This window comes from Condylura cristata, unplaced genomic scaffold (assembly GCF_000260355.1).
Source record: "Condylura cristata isolate star-nosed mole 26May11 unplaced genomic scaffold, ConCri1.0 scaffold00029, whole genome shotgun sequence".
Lineage (NCBI taxonomy): Eukaryota > Metazoa > Chordata > Mammalia > Eulipotyphla > Talpidae > Condylura > Condylura cristata.
In genome coordinates this window covers 8,266,535-8,286,102 of record NW_004567130.1, presented here as the reverse complement: position 1 = coordinate 8,286,102, position 19,568 = coordinate 8,266,535, and the positions used below count along the sequence as shown (strand labels likewise).

General features: G+C 39.6%; 1 protein-coding gene across 3 annotated transcripts in view; it reads left to right on the top strand.

The window, feature by feature from the left end:
* Window positions 1-18,954, top strand: part of CHEK2 (checkpoint kinase 2) — a 32,274-nt gene extending 13,320 nt beyond the window's left edge. For 2 of the 3 annotated variants that reach the window (XM_012730809.1, XM_012730807.1), the window contains 10 exons: window positions 3,955-4,060; window positions 6,125-6,178; window positions 9,327-9,388; window positions 10,949-11,045; window positions 12,810-12,896; window positions 13,675-13,838; window positions 14,049-14,164; window positions 15,221-15,306; window positions 17,981-18,061; window positions 18,726-18,954. In XM_012730809.1, the coding sequence (XP_012586263.1) occupies window positions 3,955-4,060; window positions 6,125-6,178; window positions 9,327-9,388; window positions 10,949-11,045; window positions 12,810-12,896; window positions 13,675-13,838; window positions 14,049-14,164; window positions 15,221-15,306; window positions 17,981-18,061; window positions 18,726-18,821 (949 nt within the window). In that variant the 3' untranslated portion in view covers window positions 18,822-18,954. The remainder of the gene's footprint in view (window positions 1-3,954; window positions 4,061-6,124; window positions 6,179-9,326; window positions 9,389-10,948; window positions 11,046-12,809; window positions 12,897-13,674; window positions 13,839-14,048; window positions 14,165-15,220; window positions 15,307-17,980; window positions 18,062-18,725) is intronic. The other variant, XM_012730808.1, reaches the window with a different exon arrangement.
* The last annotated feature ends 614 nt before the right edge of the window (window positions 18,955-19,568 follow it).

Below are 19,568 nucleotides of genomic sequence, written 5' to 3'. Positions count from 1 at the left end.
GCCTCAAAGCCAAAAACTGAAACCAAGGGCTATAGCAATGCAACACCATATAAAAGGGGGCTATAAGCTACAGCTCATCAAGGACAGTGCTCGATAAAAGGACAGGTCACTTGTCTGTGTTCTCACCCACATGCACAATTGCAAGACACCTCAGGCTCCAGGAACAACCACCATGGGGTTTATTTTACAAATAGGGGAAACAAAGAGCTTATTATTGTCACAAGTGACTGGCTGTCTCATCCACATAGTGTCCATCAGAAGTACGGGTCACCTGTCTATCACCTGAGCTAGACCACACTGGCTAGTAGTGATAGTCACCACTGGTCCCCCAGAGGTATTGTCAGAGACACCAAGTGATAACTGCTTTTTGTGAGTTGTTGGACTTTGCCAACAACAAATAGTTCTTTGAGACACCAAGCCTTTCCTGCTTTTTTCAGGCAGTGTCAGAGACAGAACAGAAGGCCCAATCTCTCTGTAGGAAGAAAGCTTTTTTCCTTCTTTCTTCTTTCAGTTTCTGTTTCTTTCTTCTGAGGCCAGGAACAAGAGTCTTCCCCTATTTTCTTTGGAGGCTGAAATAGTCTCTCTTAGCTCTCTCCAACCCTGCTTATATCCTTTCTCATGGTGCCCCACCCATGGGTCTATTCGACCATTTTTCAGTCTTGTGGTTGATTGGACCATTTAGCACCAATTAGCTAATACCTTGGACATGTTTGGTCCACTCCATGATCCAGGAAATAAAAGGGTTGTTTCTATGCTTTAACCCACTGCACTACCAGGGAGGGTTACTAGAGAGGGTTTTTTTTTAAAGATTTTTTTATTTATGCATACAGAACTGGGGTACAGGCTAGAGGTACAGGGTCAGTGAGAGGATTCACCACAGAGTGGGGAGCAGAACAGGCAGATCTGCTGAGGGGAGCAGCGGGCGGGTCAGGAGAGGTCTGCCACGCCATGTGGGTCACCTCTGGGGCAGGGATCAAATTCATGATGAAGTGGCTTTAGCTTCTTAGTGCTGTGCTTTAACCTGCTGCAACACCAAGGAGGGCCCGAGAGTTTTTTTTAATGTGTTTTAAAACTTAATGTGTAAGGCTTTAGAAATTAAGATGAAGATGTTTACTGATGTTAACTCATTAAATACAAATTCACTTTGTTAAATATTTTTAATGAAAAAAATTGTAAATGATAGTGGGAAGAAGAGGTATTGTTTTATATTTTTTGATATCTGATTACTAGAAGATGACTATATCTTGACACTTGCCTTTTCATTTAGTCTGTTGTAATATCACATGCCTTGTAGCCTCTTCTCATTCTTCTGAGAGAAAGAATGGAAAGGGCAAACAGTGTCTTGCTGTCCTGAAAATAGTATTGATTTTGTGGCTCTTAGAGTCCTTTATGGTTACCTGATCAGACCTTGAGAAAACCACCTTCATCGGGAAAGTTTTGTAACAGTCTTAACCACGCTTTTGCTTCATTGTCCCCTTCATCTCCTCCATCTCCCAAAGGCCTTTGTACTTAACTTGTGTTTTTGGAAACTTGAAAGTAGGAAACATATAGCAGGAAATAATTAGCCTTATTCTTGCTCATAAAATCAAGTACAATGTACTTTTTGTGACCATCTAAGGGGATTAATTTATGGATATTAAACTTATTAACTCATTATGTTTCCACATTTGCATTGATTGCTTCGAAATTCACAGCCAAATATACGCTTTTTTAAGAAATGTATGGAATTAAGTGCTAATGTTCTCTTATTTCTGTAAAAAAAGTAGCATTTAATTCTACTTTTTTTTGTAAAGGAGGGGTCCACACAAATCTATTAGCAGGTGATAGAAACTAAACTCAAATGTGTAAGGGGAAAAAAACGGGGAACATAGGAGAAGAACTAACTTCAGACATGGTTCAGTCTAGGGACTTTAGGGCTTTATTTCACCCTTTGAATTCTGTTATCTGTGACTCAGCCTAAGAGCTCCCTCTGGCTTCATCTTTTGATTCAGCACTGTCGGTTGTCCTCTAGAAATTGCTCTCTTTGTAGCAGGAAAATGGTTACCTTGAGCCAAAGAGTTGTATTCTTTTGCCTAGAAACCACAGATAAGAGAACGTTAGCATATCATTCCAGGGATGAGACAAACAAACTAAAGTGGGTGAATGGATGCGAACTAAACTTTATTGTTTATATTATATTCGTGATTCAGTGTAATGGTATATGTCAGTTATTCCTCAATACATAAAAATAAAAATTAGCAAAGGATTTGAATAGATATTTTTTCAAAGGAGATACACAAATGATTAAAACCATACAAGAAGATGCTCAGTATCTAGTCACTAGTGAAATGCAAATGCAAATAACGAGATTCCACTTCATACCTGCTACCATAGACTAGGAGGGCCATAACTAAGAATTGGAAAATAAAATGAATTGGAAAATAAAATGATTTGTTGACGATATAAAGAAATTGGAGTCCCCATCCACTGTTGGTAGGAATGTAAAATGTACAGCTACAGTGGAAGACAGTTTGGTGTTTTTTCAAAAGTTAAACAGAATTACCACATGGTCCTGCAGGTCCCCTGCTAGTAGGTTTCTACTCTCTAAAAGTGAAATTAAATGTTCAAACAAAAATGTGTGTGTGAATGTTCATTGCTATTCTAGTCACTGTAGATACAAGTTGGAAATAACCTATGTTATTTCCAAATAATTGGTAAACAAAAAGTGCTATATCTATGCTGTTACTTAGCTGTACACAAGAATGAAATATGCTACATGCTTGAAAAACCTATCAGGTAAAAGAAGCCAAACACAAAATGACCACCTAGTAATGATTCCACTGAAATAAAATATTCAAAATAGGCAAATCGATAGAGACAGAAAGCAGATTAGAGGTTGCCAGGGTTAGGAGGAGGGTAGAATGGAGAGTAGATGCTTAATTAATATGGGGTTCTAATTTGGGCTGATGAAAAGATTCTAAATATGAGTTAGTGGTTATACAATATTGTGGATATACTTAAAGCCACTGAATTATACACTATAGTGTGATGCAATGGTACATTTATACTATACATGGATATACACAATATGCAGTAACAAAGATGTTTTGGCAAACCCATCGTCTCATGTCCAAAGCCCACAGTAGTCATGTACAGTTGACTTCAGGTAGTTAATGAACCAGTAGCTGTTACCTGGGGTTGACCCAGACTTTGGAGAACAGGGCCCATGTACAGGTGACAGCACTGGATGGCTGCCTGGGTAGCATTCCTCCTTTAGTATAGTATTCTAGTGCATTGTAAATCCTTGAGAGCTTGCTGCAAGCAGGTTAAATTGTGTATTACTTTTAGTTTCTTAGGTATTACAATTTTATTTAGAGTGCATCAACTGTATATTAGAGATATACATTAAAGATAGAGAATAAGAAAAGAAAGGAATGTATCAAGGAAAGCAACTCATTTGCCGATTTTGTTAACTAACTTTTCAGTTACTCATTTTTAACAGCAACGTAATTCTGTTTGCTGTTTTTCATTTCTTTCTTATTTGTTCTCCTATTCTGTCTTTCTAAAAATTGTATCTGGGATGATAATAAATTAAGTCTGTATTGTTCTGCTCTGATAGTAGAATTTGTAGCTGATTCAGATTGTTGGCTGGTGCACATCCACTTGTGCCCTTGACATTTGATATTGATAAGGTTTCACTCTGTTTTGTAACAATATGAAATATGCTACATGCTTGAAAAACCTATCAGGTGAAAGAAGCTAAACATAAATGACCACCTATTATATGATTCCACTGATACAAAATATTCAAAATAGGCAAACTGAAGGAGACAATGGAAGGGCTGTGCATGGATCCTCTTTAACTTGTAGTTAAATTGGGCAGACTCGGGAGTGGTGGATATCATGGGCAGACTCGGGAGTGGTGGATATCATGACTAAAAACATCCTGCCAATCATTATCTGTTTTCCCCACAGTGGTGCCTGTGGAGAGGTGAAGCTAGCTTTTGAGAGGAAAACATGTAAAAAAGTAGCCATAAAGATCATTAACAAAAAGAAGTTTGCTGGCTCTGAGAGAGAGGTAGTAAGTACCTGCATTTGTGGCTGCTCAGCTGTTCTTCACATTTCTTAACTTCCCAAAATGATTTTAGGTAGCAATTATTAATGTTTGGAAGAATTTCCTGCTGAGATTACATGAAATTGTGAGTATCAAAGAACATAGAAAATCTTTCAGCATCTTCAAGTTACTTAGGAATGTACTTGTAGATCATTTTATTGCAAAATATTTGGTTGCCTTTAATAGTGTGTATAGTGGGACCCCCCCCCACTTCCAACTTGTTGCAAGATTGTTTTTATGATAAATGAAAGAAACTCAGGGAAAAAATTCCAGCTGTAATCCCACCACTATAACTCCACAGCTGTTTTTAGTTTTCTTCTCTTTTTTAGTCTTTGCGCATATGAATTCATGTTTTCAAATGGTTGAAATCATATTGTATATGCAATTTTGTGTTCTGTTTTTCCACATCAGCATTAATGCATCAACTTAACCTCAGTATATTCTTTTTGATGATCAAGTCTTTGTTCATCAACTGTATTATAGTAAGCTCAGCCATTTCTCCTGCTGATCATTTAGATAATTTCTAATTTTTTGTTCTTCCTGGTGATGTGGCTTTTTTAATAGCTTATGTTTTGGGTATTTAAAAAAAATCTTAATTAAATTATTTTAATAGTTTTTATATAGTAGCCATTCATTTTATTGCATTTTCCGTAATACACTTTTACTACTTAGGGGAAATGTCCAGATGCTTTGGTTTTTCTACATGTGATCCAACAAAGTAATGCAAATCATGGCCCTTAATCATATTTTTCTTTGCAGCCAGCTGTTTCTGGCTATTATACTTAAACATTTTTAAAGATCAATATTTTCCCCTCAAGATAAGGCCATTTTCTCACATGGCAAAAGGAATTTCCTTTTTGTGTTCACTTTGTTAGAGCCTTTTTCCCCCCTGTGACTCTAGATTTGTTTCCCTTTGGGAGAAGAAAGGATCTACCAGATTCTTAATAGCTTGGAGTGAAATTTACTTCTTAATTTCATCTTTCAAATCATATTAGATTCTTTAGACCTGTCATCATAGTACACCCTGACTTGGTAATGAGTTTAATGGCTTACAGGAAGAAGAGGGCTTTTAAAATTAAACATATGGGTTGCTAACTTAAGTCGATATTACATAAATCTGTAATTCTGTATCCTCTTTGCTTGTGGAGGGTGTAGCATGTGAGGTTGAGTTACTTGATTCATCCTTTTGGAATTGTAAAAGAGAACAATTTTCAGTATCTAGCAGTTTCTTCTTGTCAGAATCACAGTAAACATGTCAGCCTGTGGTTGAAATTGGAACCTGTGTTTGCTCTATTAGAAATTTGCCTTGACATCTTCTTCATTCAGTTAATTGAATACCTTCTGGTCTACAGTTTTTGTTTTATCATTTCTTACGAATGTAAGTAATTCCATAGCTAATGAGATAAGCAGAGCTTACCAGATAATCAATGGTATCAGTAGAAACATTTTCTGGTTGTGGAAACTGGAGCAAGTGACTTCCATTTTTCTGAACCTCAGTTGCCTCATCTGTAAAGTGGGGGTATGAGGTTGATAAATAAATTTATTTATTTATTTAGGTATACATACAAGAGTTGGGGTGCAGGACAGAAGTACAGGGGGTGAGGATTCACCAGAGACAGAGTGGGAAGAGAACAGGCGGATCAACTGAAATACACTGCTGAGGGGAGTAAGGAGAGAGACAGGAGCAGTATGCTGTGCCATGTGGATCACCAATCTGGCTAGGGATTAAACTCATGGTGCGGTGGCTGCAGATAACTTCATGGTGCTACTCTTTAAACCCTTGTGCCACCAAGGAGGCCCTTGAGGTGACTGCTTTAAATAAAGAAATTGACACTCGGGCTGGTTATTTATTGAATATCTCCTACTTGCCAGACATTTTGCAGAGTGATTTTAGGTGAACTCCTTAATTCATCAACTTCTAGACACTGATGTCTCTGGTTATGGCAGCCTTTATTCAAGTATAATGATAAATATTTTCTGAATGTTGAATATTATTATTATTATATCCTAATGTAATTTTATTTATCAAAGGATCCAGCTCTCAATGTTGAAACAGAAATAGAAATTTTGAAAAAGTTAAATCACGTAAGTATTGTTATAAAATGACCCATATTTAAATTCACAGCATTTCAATATAATGAAGTTAGATAAACCTGTGTTCCTTAATCATGTGTGTGTGCATGCCTATATATGTATGTGTGTACACCTGCACGTGTTTAACTGTCATTTAACTGGGAAGAGTTTTACCCTGAAATTTGAGGACAAAACTGTACTAAGATTTATAGTTAAATTATCATGTGGTATTTGCATTGAAGTAGTTCTTGCCAAATACATAGTAAGTCTCCTAAATATTATATTTCATAGTCTTGATCAACTGATTATGTTTGGAAAACATTGCTAGTTTGGTAAATTTGGCTTAATTATACCTGTAGTTTTAACAACTCAAAATACGTTTAGATGGTACTGATTTCTATTTACCTCATTTGAAGTAAGTCAAGTAAATTCAAGGATATGGCAGGACTTTGTCCTTAAATCTGATTAAAGGCTGTCAGTTATCTCATTGTTTGGCAATATTCTTACCTTTTTGATACAAGGATGAGCTTGTCTCAGTTGGGTAAGCACTGGAGTTAAACTTGAAATAAGACATAGTCTTTCCAGTAAGGATTATCTTATTTTGGTTCTTAGCTTCCAAACAATAAAAAGTCAACTTTTTTCTTCTCTTATTATACCCTTCCACCCTCCTGCAAAGTCCTCCAAACAACAAGTAGAAAGTAACAATAAAATAACTGCCATAGGCACAATAATGCAACAGTTCTCTTGTTTCATTTTTTCAAAGGATCTGGAATCTCTTCATTTGGAACCTTTATTTTCTGGGGTGTGGATATTTTAATCATATTGCCAAGATTAATGTATTGAATCCTTAGGGAATTTTCTCTGATGTCAGAGTCCCCAACATAACATTTACACAAATCCAGTGGTCAGTAGAATCAAGAAGAATGTAAAATCCAAATAAGGTCCCTAAAAATATTTTTGGCAATTGACAAGGGCCTGTAGAACCCCAAGTGTATTAAGTATGGACTCATGAGTGTGTTTTGATGTTTGAGATCAGAGGTGTGGGGGGTGAGAGGATTCGCCAGAGACAGAGTGGGGAGCAGAATAGGTGGATTGACTGGAATACACTGCTGAGGGGAGCAGTGGGTTAGACAGGAGACATCTGTGCCATGTGGGTCAGCTCCCTGGGGCTCAAACTCGTTCTGCAGTGGCTGCAGATAGCTTCACTGTGCTGAGACTTAACCCCTCCCTGATGAAGGAGGCCCCACTTCCTCTTCTTATATGAAGCTCAGTGCATACTTGGCATTTTCATTATTGTGACAGTAACCACATTGCAGAGCCAATGTGCTATGATCATAGGTGTGGAGAATGAGCAGCAGAACTGCTTTGCTATCAGCATCACTGTTGTGGCTCATGTGCTATGACCAAAATGTGGCTGTCGGAGTCTACCTTCATGGAGGTGTGTTGCTACTATTGATATTCAAGTAGGATGCACACATGTCAGTCACTAGGCTGGGTGTTGGTCCTAGAAAGATAAGTAGACTTGGTAGTCCTTGCTGTACCTGGTGAGAGAAGACTCATGTGAATAGTATTCTTTCTCTGCCCTCTGGAGCTCACAGCTGGCAAAAAGACAGGTAACTGAAGATGCAGTGTCAGGTGGCAAGATTAGAACCTCCGCAGGAGAATGGGTGTATTTCAATAGGGACATTGAGCTAGGGCTTGATGTCTAGGCTGAGAGGCCCAGAGTGCCGCATCACCAGAGCAGGAGAAAAGCTGTGAACAAACTCTTGACACTAGTGATCCTCCATGGGTGGGGAGTTTTGTGGTCTTGAAAGAAAGATGCATGGGAGTGAGTAGGAGAGGAAGCTGGGATGTGGGTGGTGACAGGATGAGGTTAAGTTGTGAAAGATTGCTAATCCCTACAATAAAGTGGGATTTTAACTTCTACTCTATAAGGTGTTAAAGGCTTTTTCTTGGGCTCCTTACGTCCTGCCTTTTCTCTCCTTCTGTCTTTACATTTTTAAAAATCACATGCTATTTGGCATATGTAAGGATACAAGTGTATAAATTCTAAAGTGAACCAATACAATGAATACCTTTGAACTCACCTCTAACTAAAGAATGAAGACTTGACCCATACAGTTGAATCTCTTCAGCTTTGCAGTCTTTCGTGACGCCTTTTCCTCTTGGCATTGTGTTCACATCCATCCAGCTGGGGAAAGCAGTGGGCATTGTTCACCTCACTGCTACATGGTACAGGGAGGAACCACTTGGAGGATTTTAATTGGATTGATAGTAGTGGTGAAGTTTGCTTTATAGGAATATCACTCTGGCTTATCTTATTACTCTTTTCAGTCTAAAATCTGAAGGTCTTTATTGCTCTTCCCTTTAATTCTGTTAAGTAACCACAATCCTCTCTTCTGGGGTGCGTGTGTCCTGGATGGGATACTCACCACATCATTTACTTCTACCGTTGAGTTTTATTGTCTGTCCTTTGTGTTCTGAAAACAATAGGTATTTTTAGGTAATATTACATATACATTTTAAATTCTACAATATTGCTTGACTTTGATTTTCAATGTCCTGTATAGCCTACATTGACCAGAAATCACAACTATCAGTCATGTGTGTGTGTGTGTGTGTGTCTCACTTTCCTACCCCACTGCTGTGCTTTAGAGTTCTTATAAAATTTGAAATTCCCTCTTTCCTTGGGAAAAAAGGGAGGATCTTGTCATATGGGGTCCCTAGTTCCTTGTGTTTCCAGTGTCTTCGAACTGAATAGCCTCGCTGTCTGGTGGCATCATTGGGCTCCCTGTCCAGCCCCTTTTATTTATTCCTGTCAATTGTAAGGTCCCTCAGGGGTCCTGAGTACCCATGCTTAGGTCAGAGAGGAGGAAGACAGGGAAGGGACATGACCTTACTCTTCTTGTTATATCTTATATGTGAACATAGACCAGCCCCTCCCTGATGTGGTTGGGTCTTTCTTCCATATTCTTCCTGAGGCACCAGCAACATTCTGTTTTGCCTTTGCCCTTCGAGAACTTCAAAGTGTCCTGGGGCAGGGTGCCAAGTACTTGGTCTTGGCTTCCCTGACTCTCTGGGCACATGTTGCTCAGTCCTGCTCTTGTGGTTTTCTTCTTGGGAACTTCATATTACTTTTCCTTTTTTTCCCTTCTTTTAGCCTTGTATCATCAAGATTAAAGATGTTTTTGATGCCAAAGATTATTACATTGTTTTGGAACTGTAAGTAGCAAACTTTTGTTTCCATTTAAACACTTCTAAAATTGCCAGAGTCTAATGCTGGCTTGCATTTCTCATCCTCCATCTGTGTGTGCTATGGAGATACACAAAGTGTGTGTGGGGGGGCTTAGTGTCAATTCTAAAGCCTCCCCAGTGTTACCAAAGGTAGGTGGCTCAGAGGTGCCAGACTCTGGATCTGAGATCTGGGTTTGATTCCCACTCTGCTCATGGGTTAGTTTACTTCTGAGTCTCATTTTTCCTAAATGGGAATAATAATGATGCCCCATGCAGAGTCTTAAGGGTTAAATGATACGAGGATTGGAAAGCCCCTAGCAAAGCCCAGAGCTGCTCGACCATGACCACGGGTAGGTCTGACTACTCTGAAGTATCTCCCTTTCTGCTGGTGAGCACACTACCAGGTTGCATGGTGACACTTGGGTACTTTGCAGTGGCTTGCTGCTTTACTTCAATAGTCATAAAGTCCTGTGTTCATTGGTATGACCAAAATAATTTCCTTGAAGAAGCCTGTGTTGACGTTCTATTCGGTCGTCACTGTGTAGTATCTGGGAGCGGCTGTGTGGCACTCAGCGAGGCTTCCTGTGGAGGTGGCACATGGTAGCTGTGTAGGTTGATCATAGCTCTAGGAAAGGCTGAAAGCTCCTTGTATTAGTTAAGGAAATATCTGTTGCTACTGAATAGGAGATTGTTATCTGATGGTTAACAGTTTGATAATACAAAAATTGTCACTGGTACTAATTACCTCTTATGAAAGCTAACTGCTGCTCTAAGTAGTTCACATGATTGACTCATGTAACTTTTCACACTAGTCATACAGATTTCTCTGAAGTTACTAGCAAGTTGCTTGATTTTTCACCCCACTTTACAGAAAAGGAAAATAATGAGCAACACAGTTGAATAACCTTGTTAAATATCTACACTGTGCTTGGTGCTATACTATGTTGGAGGTCTCTTAATTTTTACAACCACCATGTAAGATGTAGAGCTAAGCTCAGAAAGAGTTTAAAATACTTGTCTAATATCCCACAGATGGGAAGTGGTGGAACAGGGTTCAAACCCAGTTTACCTTTTTTTTTTTTTGTTCCTCTGCACCAGCTTCAGAATCATCTGGGGCTCCATACAAAAATGCACATTCCTGGGCCCTGCTTCTCATCTACTGAATTTAATTTTTGCAAACTTTTTGTCTTTGTATAATAAATACAATGGAGCATATGAAATAGTTCTCTTAAACAAAACTAAATTGATTATCAGTGTAGCAAATTTTAATTAATTTAACTCATGGGCATGTTCTAAATCTCATTTTTAAAAATTCCCCAAGTGCCTCCCAGCCTCTGCATACTCCTACTTTTTCTTGTTCTTTAGATTCCAACAGGGACCTCTTCCTTGTGGAGGAGATGTGTATTGACTCATTGCCTTGAAAAACAGTATTCAAGAGTGAATCAAAACAGCATTCATTGGCTGTCTTAATAAGTTTGTTTAGTTTGTGCTATTCAGCCAAATGAGACCTCTCCTAAGAGTGAGCTCCCTGCTTTGTGTGTGTCTTAGGATGGAAGGAGGGGAGCTGTTTGACAGGGTGGTGAATAAACGCCTTAAGGAAGCTACGTGCAAACTTTATTTTTACCAGATGCTCCTGGCCGTACAGGTAAGAGAAGCCCTCTGTGTTTTCTGTTCTTGGCAAAAACATCTCTGATTAGCAAGTTCTTGCCATGCAGTTTAAGAGAGTAAGGAGAGTTAAAGAGATAAACATAAGGTCCTTGGTGTCTTCTCTTTAGCCTGAAAGTATTTCTGGAGGATCTTTGGTCCCTCATCTCTACAATTCTTGTAGAAATCCCCTTTACTTCTCCGGGTGAGAGTGGACAGATATGGGGGTCAGGCTGGCTATGGCAAGTTGGGGTGGTGGTGACAGACAGGTTGTTCCCCAAACAGCAGCCTATAGTAGACGGGCGTGGACATTGCCTTCTCGCTGTTGGTGAAAGTGTTGGTGGAAGAACAGACCATAACTGTTTCTCAAACCAAATTTGGTTGTGGCAACCCTATGCCAAGATTTCTTCCTTTGAAAACCTACTCCAAGCAAAAAACACAGGATTGGAAATGTCTCTTTTATTAAGTGAGGATTGAGGGGATTTTCCTGGGGTTGATCCACCTGGGTTTGCCCACTATAGGTCCCTTTCTCAGTGAAAGTGTATTAGAGGAATTTCTGTTCCAGGCCAGAGGAACAGCCAGAAGAAATTGAAACCCATAAACACCTAACTAGTGCTTTACTCTCTTAATAGTTTATTTCCCTCCCTTATGCCCAGAATATTAAGTTGAAATGAGTGCAGATCATTGAACATAGGGGAAATTTTTTTTTTCTAAGATTTATTTATATATACAAGAGCTGGGGTACAGGTCAGAGCTGTGGGGGGAGAGAGGAAAGAGGGTTCATCAATTCACCAGAGACAGAGTGGGGAGCAGAGAAGGCAGATTGACTGAAATACAGGAGAGGGCTGCTGCACCATGTGGGTCACCTCCCTGTCTGGAGATGGAACTTGTGCTGCAGTGGCTGCAGATAAATTCATAGTGTGAGAATTAACCCCTTCTGCCACCAGAGAGGCCAACTGGGTAATTTTTTTCTCTGGAGAAATGGCTAAGTATATAATAATTACAGTACAAAGAGACATTAGCATTCTATTCCAAACCATAAAGTTTTTGAAGATTAAATCTTTACATCTAGGAATATGTCAGGTATTTAAATAGTAATTTTACAAATATGTATTTTATAGACTTCCTTAAAAAATAATTACTCTCATCATTAGAAAAACCACATAAATCATTTTGGTGGAATTTTTGTGGTTTACTTTAAATGATCCCCCCAAATTTTATATTACTCATTTATATTTTTATTACTGAAATGGGCTTATTTCTGCCAATGTGATATTTTTGTTATTTTAAAACATGAAGTAGGGCCTCTCTGGTGGTATAAGAGATTAAGACTCAGCACTGTATATCAATCCACAGCCTCTGTGGCATGAATTCATCCCGGACAGGTAGCTGATCCTCATGACACAGCAGACCTCTCCTGTCTCACCCATCCTCCCCTCAGCAGTGTATTTGAGTCAGTCAGCCTGTTCTGTTCTCCACTCTGTCTCTGGTGAATCCTGGCACCCTCTTGCTCCTCTGGCTTACACTCCAGTTCTTGTATGAATAAAACAATAACAACATGAAATAAAAGGTCTACTGTTATATATTGCCTTTTTCCTTTTCTACTTTTTCAGAGATTTTCTTAAATTTGTAAACACTAATCCTTTTACCCATTTTACTCAGCTGTAAGAGATCTGTGTTTGTCTGTCATGTCTGCCTGTCTAGGTTGTTTCTGTACATGTACTTAATACATAAATCTAAGGTCCATTCCATCCTTTTTATATAGTACCTTCATGAAAATGGCATTATTCATCGAGACCTAAAACCAGAGAATGTTCTACTCTCATCTCAAAAAGAGGAATGCCTGGTAAAGGTGATAAATTTATGTTTTGTATGTGGCCACTCCAGTAGATTTTTTGTTCAGGAACTTTTAAAATGAATCAAATAAAAAGTGGGAGCATTAAAAAGTTGAGAACTATTAAATTTTTAAAAATTTTTGTAGTGGTCTGGTGGGATGGCTCTAATCCAGATTCTAATGAGTATTTATTGAGTTGCACTGTGTACAAGCCACTTATATTCAGAGGAAAAGAGGAAAGGGTCAGATAAATGAATGAATCAAATTCACTGTCTTCCTCTTTCCCTCTATCTAAAATTCTGCTTCCTCAGCTTGGCTTCACATTTCAATCTCATCCCCTATTGATGGAAAAAAAAAAAATTGTGACACCCAAGTTTCACCTCAGAATATTTGAAGTTGGTACCCAGGCAAAAATATTTTTCTCAGCTTCCTTAGGTATTCTACAGTGCAGGCAAGGTTGAGAAGCCACACCTAAGAAGAATCATACATCTCCAGCTAGAATCCTAGATCAAGTGTTCACAGTTATCCTCATAAGCCTTTTTGTAACCTTTTAGAAGATTAAAAATCTTAGACAACTTGGAAAACGTAGGTCTGGAGATTCCTTGGATCTGGTATTTAAACAAAGTAACTTGTATAGTTTACAACTATTAAATATGAATTTGTAGATTCCAGATTAACAGCAGGTAAGAACTGTGGGATAGAAGCTGGTCTATCAGGCATGTCTTTTGGAACCTTTGGACTATGTTAATCTTTTTTGTGATCCTTAAAAACGACTACCTTTTGTCCTTAATTCTAGATCACTGATTTTGGACAGTCCAAGATTTTGGGGGAGACCTCTCTCATGAAAACCCTATGTGGAACCCCTACCTACTTAGCTCCGGAGGTTCTTGTTTCCTTTGAGACTGCTGGTTATAACCGTGCTGTAGACTGCTGGAGTTTGGGAGTTATTCTTTTTATTTGGTAAGAAAAGTTTGCTTGAGTCTGGTTGGAGGTAATTCATTGAAATCAGAAATGTGTCCAGGTAGAGAGCTTATGTATAATTTAGGTCTTTATTTTTTTAAAACCATTATTTAAAGAAAAATTTAATCTAAGGCTGAAAAAGAAATCTGTGTATCTGAATGCCAGTGAAAATGGCACTTAATTTATTTTTCTCTCTCTCCCAATATTAAGCCTGAGTGGGTATCCACCTTTCTCTGATGCTAAGAATCAGATGTCACTGAAGGATCAGATCACCAGTGGAAAATACAACTTCATTCCCAAAATCTGGGCAGAGGTCTCAGAGCAGGGTATGGTTACATAAGGATTAAGAATTTGGTTTGTTAAAGTCTGCATGTGTACTTTGGTGGGAGTTTCTTTTTAAATCCTGTGATTGTTTTCTCTTGTCAGTTCTATTCTTTTCTGTTAATTTTGCACCATTTGTGAGACAAAGGAGGTTAAGAGCACTGACTCCCAAAGCCAGGCAGAAAGAAGTTAAAGTTCTGGGTTCTGGTATTTCTTTGCCCTGTGACCTTAGAAAAGTTGCTTAACCTCTCTGTGTCTCCATTTTTTCCTCTTTTTTGTGAAAGGGGCACAGTAACCCCTACTTTTAAGGGTTTTTGTGAAGGTTAACTGTGACATAGTCAAGTGCCTGGTACCTGTTTAAAGCAAAATAGTAAATTGACTGTTTAGTAACAAGGTTTCCTTTGAGTAAGTAAACATACAATAAGAACTACATGTTAGTAGTCACTTTGATTTAGAATTTAAAAGTGCAACTTTGTAAATCTCAAAAGAAAAAAAAATCGGACACTAAAATTGAATGTTATACAATGTAGCATAGATTATTGTATTAAATGTCCAGATTATTGCATAAATGAAAGGAGGAAGGTTGCAGTACTCAAGCCACCTCTTGCTGACTGTCCAGCTTTATTTCCAGGAAGCCTATTATTTCCAAAGATCCTCTCCGTGACTGAGGAACTAAACTTACTTCAATCCATGGGTTTTAGGGAGAGTTCAAAACATGGAGTGCCTTGCATGTTGTAGAACTGGGTAGAAGTTCAGCTTTAATTAGTTTGAAATTGAGTCCAACAAGGAGAGCGAACAGAGTTAAGAGGTTGTAACTGTGGTGGGAGACATGGGGAGCATAATAATTATTCTTGATGTTCTTAGGCCACTTTTGAAGAGTACAGAGAATGAGTAAGCAAAGATCAGAGGGTCCTGCCCACCACACCTGCTGAGTTCCTGGTGATCTTAGCCCTTCTCTTCTTTTTCTGCATGTTGACTGATGATTTCTGGCATACTTTAATGTAGCTAGTGGAATTTATTTACTTTGCACGGTGATATGCCAAATTGTCTTAATATTCTAGCTCTGGACCTTGTCAAGAAGTTGTTGGTAGTGGATCCAAAGGAGCGTTTTACAACAGAAGAAGCCTTAAGACATCCATGGCTTCAGGTGGGTATGGAACAGTGCCCTGAATTGCCTGAGAGATAAAAAGAGGAAGGAAACACAGTATTTGCTTTATTGGGTCAGTTCAGTGAGATTGCTTTAGATCAAGCTCAAGGTGTATGGGGCAGGTATATGTGGGCGTGTCTGGGGGGGGTCTGCAGCCTTTTCAACTTTACTGATGGCCCTTTGATGGACAGGTTCATTTGATGTTTGTCTTACTGCCAGCTTTAGTCCGAGTCTGCAGTTTGGCGGTGTTCCTTTGAGAGTTTGTTCTAGCTCTGCACTTCCACCCAAATCTGTGCCTCTTCTCCCTTCAACTCTCCTTCCCCAACCTTTCACACACAATTTTCAATCATAAATCTGGGAAGCAGGGGGAGGAGGAAGGAGAGGAGGTGTCCTTTCTGGGAGAGAATCCAGCTATTTCTCAAACCTAAGCGATTGGACATAATGGGTGCCACTTGTTCATGATGCACAAGTGTGCCATTGGTGCAGACTGCTCCTGCACCTTTCAAGTCTACATTCCCTCTGTGTCTGGGGCTGTGGCTGCCCTTAGATTATGTGCTGAGCTCATTCCAACTACCAGAGTGGGAAGTTTTTTGTGACTTTGCTGGGCTAATCTTCGGTTTTAGAATTAGCTGCAACATCAGTCAGGTTTTCTGAGGGACATCAGGTCTCCTGTTAAGTGTGCAGTGCCACTGAGCACACCTCTGCCTCTGCTGAGCTTCACTTGGTCTTTCCGGTCCCGGAGGGAAGTTGAACTGGAGACTGTTACTGGTCTAAGAACTCCTCAGCCATCAGTCTCTGCACTGTGCTCTGGGACTCTGGGAAGAATGTCCCTACTCTCATCCAGCCTTTTACCCCTAATAGTTTTGCTCAGGCCAGCCTGAGTTTGTAACAACAAATCTTTAAACGAAGAAAAAAAATAGATATGTGTGTTTGAATTGTTGCCCTGGAAACTGCAGTCCCCCCCAGGAAATCTGTCAGATGATTTAGTGCTTAATAGACCTCACAGATTTGAAACAGCAGGATCCTTGAGAAAAGGAATTTGGAAACAAAGGGTGCGCTTTGCATGTGGGATTTAATTTTGATGAAAAAAAGAAAACCATGCCTCTTGGGTCTTTTCATGTGCCCTAATAGGGAAACTCTTGGGGAACAAATCTGGATAGAGGAGTTGTGTTAGCCTTGAGAAAAATGGAAGACCTGGCAACAGGGTTTGCATTTGCTAGAAATTTATGAATAGGCATAGCCTATTTTTCTTGTACTTTTTGTCTCAAAAGAAAACTGTTATTAATAACCAAGGAAAAGGTGAAATTCACCCCTGCCACAAAAGGTGGAGTAAATATTTCAGGAGGACAGGACCCACTCACTCCAGTAAACTATCTAGTGATCATTCTGGTTTTATTTTGGGGGAAATTCAGTGTTTCTGAAGAAAACAACAAAACAATTTTTTTTTGGTCTGGTATTAAACTGGCAGGTTTGGAATATGAGAAGTTCCAGTCTCTGTTTCGCCATTAACAGAGTCTGCTTTGAGGAGCACTCCTTGTATCCACTTCTCCCTCATGGTCACTACCTGAAATTAATTCTTTCCTCCTTGTCTTTGAGGCATATTACAATGTACAGGTTTTGAATAGATTGTTGACATCTCAAAGGAGGGATTTATAGGTACACATTCCTGTTTATGGCGTGATGAGTAACTTTTCCATATTATTGATGGCTTGTTTTCATAGCCATCTGAATAGCCTGTGGTCAACTCCCGTTAGCTACGCTGAAGAGCTGCCACATCAGGGCACTTTGTTGGGTTTTGTGTCTTCACACCTTCATTCTGTCAGGGCAGTTAATGAGCCCATGTGTCTAGCACTGTTTGGCACTGTAGGTGTAGGAGGAATTCTGGCTTATGGAAGCTGACAGTCTGGGGGAGTGGTGATGCCGGCCACTGAGTATCCCCAGGATGACTGGGGTCATTGCCCACAGAGCTTTCACGTCTCCTGGGTTTATCCCATATAAAGGTGGTCTGAAGACTGAGTGGTCTGGGATGACACGGGTATTTGTTTGCTTGGGTTGCCAGATGCAGTGCTACAGACTGGACAGCTTACCGATAGACATTTATTTTCTCAGAAATTGGAGGCTATAAGTCCAGTTTCAAGGTGTCAGCGTTTTGCTTTCTCCTGAGATCTCGCCTTGCTTCGGCCACCCTGTCTATCCTCATACAGCCTTTCTCTGTGTGGTCACATTCCTCATTTAATAGGCTCATTTTAACTGGGTGAATCTTAAGGTGCTGTGTTCAGTTGTTATGATTGTCCCACAGACTGGCCTTATTAATCAGTAGGAAGGAATCCCTGGAAAGATTTGGGAAGCTCTAGCCTCTGATTCTTGAGTGCATTTCAGAATCTGAGATGCAGCTTCTGAAAGTGGACAGCTGGGATTTGTGTTTCTCTGACATCCTGGGAGGTTTTTGACCTGTAGGTTTGATTCAGCCAGTGTCTGTTGAGCACTGTCTGCTGGTATTTAGATGACTGGGAATGCAGAGGTGATGAACACGTAGAGCTTGGAGCTTTGGCAAGGTTATTCTGTCGGAAGATGGACTACTCACTTCCCTACTGCCAGCAGCACCCTAATCCTTTGTTTCTAGGCATTTTGCTTCCCTCACATGTAGCTTGCTTATGTTTTCACTTCTTCACAGGATGAGGACATGAAGATAAAGTTTCAGAATTTGCTTTTTGAAGAAAATAAGTTGACAGCTCTACCCCCAGTTTCAGCCCAGGTATTCTAGACAATACTCATTAAATGTGTGTAGTTTAAAATACTGATGAGCAACAGCAGTGAGTTCGAATAGTAACTGCTTAACATTTTTAATGATGCATGTAAATTGTTTTGGCTTGACCTACTCTAGCACCCTTAGAGTTGATAATGGAAAGTATATTTAATGCAGTAGAGAAGCACTATCATTCAAGATGTCTCCTGCAGGGCAAGATTGGAAGACTGTTAGAGGCACAATTTTACATTTGTTGAAAACTTTTTAACTTTGGGCAAGTTTTTAATGATTTATTGACTAAACTTTTAATCTTTAAGGCCTTTGTAAGTGTAATATCTCTTCCAGTGGGAGGTATTATAGTCCCTTTAAGCTTCATAATTTAGGTGAGGACTACTAAAAGGAGACTGGTTATATGCTTACTTTCAGTATATATCATTGAGTGGTTGTAGGCCACAAGAGAGAGAATTGTCATTATGATGAGCCTTTTGGAATCTGGGGTGCAGAGGTGAGTGTGATGGGGATTCAGATGACAATGAGGACAACCTGTAATTCGTGATAATAGAAGTTTCACATGGAATGTCCCAAATTTACCAGAAGTGTCTTAGGAAACTGATCACCTTAAAAAAAGACAGTGGTTTTCTTTGAACAGCTCTCCCTTTTCCTTTATTGCTAGCCTTCCACAAGTCAAAAGCGTCACCTTGAAGGGGAAGAAGAGGACGGTAATGCTGACACCACAAAGCGCCTGGCTGTGTGGGCTGCTCTCTCATGAGCACTGGCTGAATACATGAGAAATGAATCCTGCTGTCCTTTTCTTTCAATCCGTTTTTTTGTAGATTGTATTTCAATTTGGGAACAATTGCTTTTCCATAATCATTAAAACTCTAATGGAACTTGGTCTTTGGGCTTCTGCTTGATGATCAGCTCTCTATTTCCATGTCTTGTGTGTGTGTGTGTGTGTGTACTTGAAGTTGGGTGCCTTTCGTGTAGAGCCCCACCTTGCTGGTATCAGCAGGTTGCTCAGGCTGTATGCCTGACCTGTATGCCTGACCTGTATGCCTGACCTGTATGCCTGACCTGTATGCCGACTGACCTGGGGAAGTTGCATACAAATTCTAAATGCTCTTTGGAATGTTACAGGGAAAGGGGCACAGTGATATTGGTTTAGGGTGGTGGGGTTTGTAAACATTTGTTGGCTGCTAATGTCCTCAAGAGATGATAGGTACCTTGGTGCATATTCTACACACCATTTTTTAAGATAATATAATCGTTTATTTTAACATCATTTTGTGCATTATTTCATCTCAGTTGTAATCCCTGTGGTCTTCCCATCACCAAATCACCCATGTGCCATCACCATAGTCCAGTGCATTTCCCTCCCTCTGCACTGTTTTTGATCCCATTTCCCACTCCACCCCCATAAAATGTCTCTGGTATACAGCTGTTCATTAGTTCATTATTATTATTTTCTCGCCTGGTCCATCATGCTCCTGCTATGAGTGAAACCATCCAGTATTTT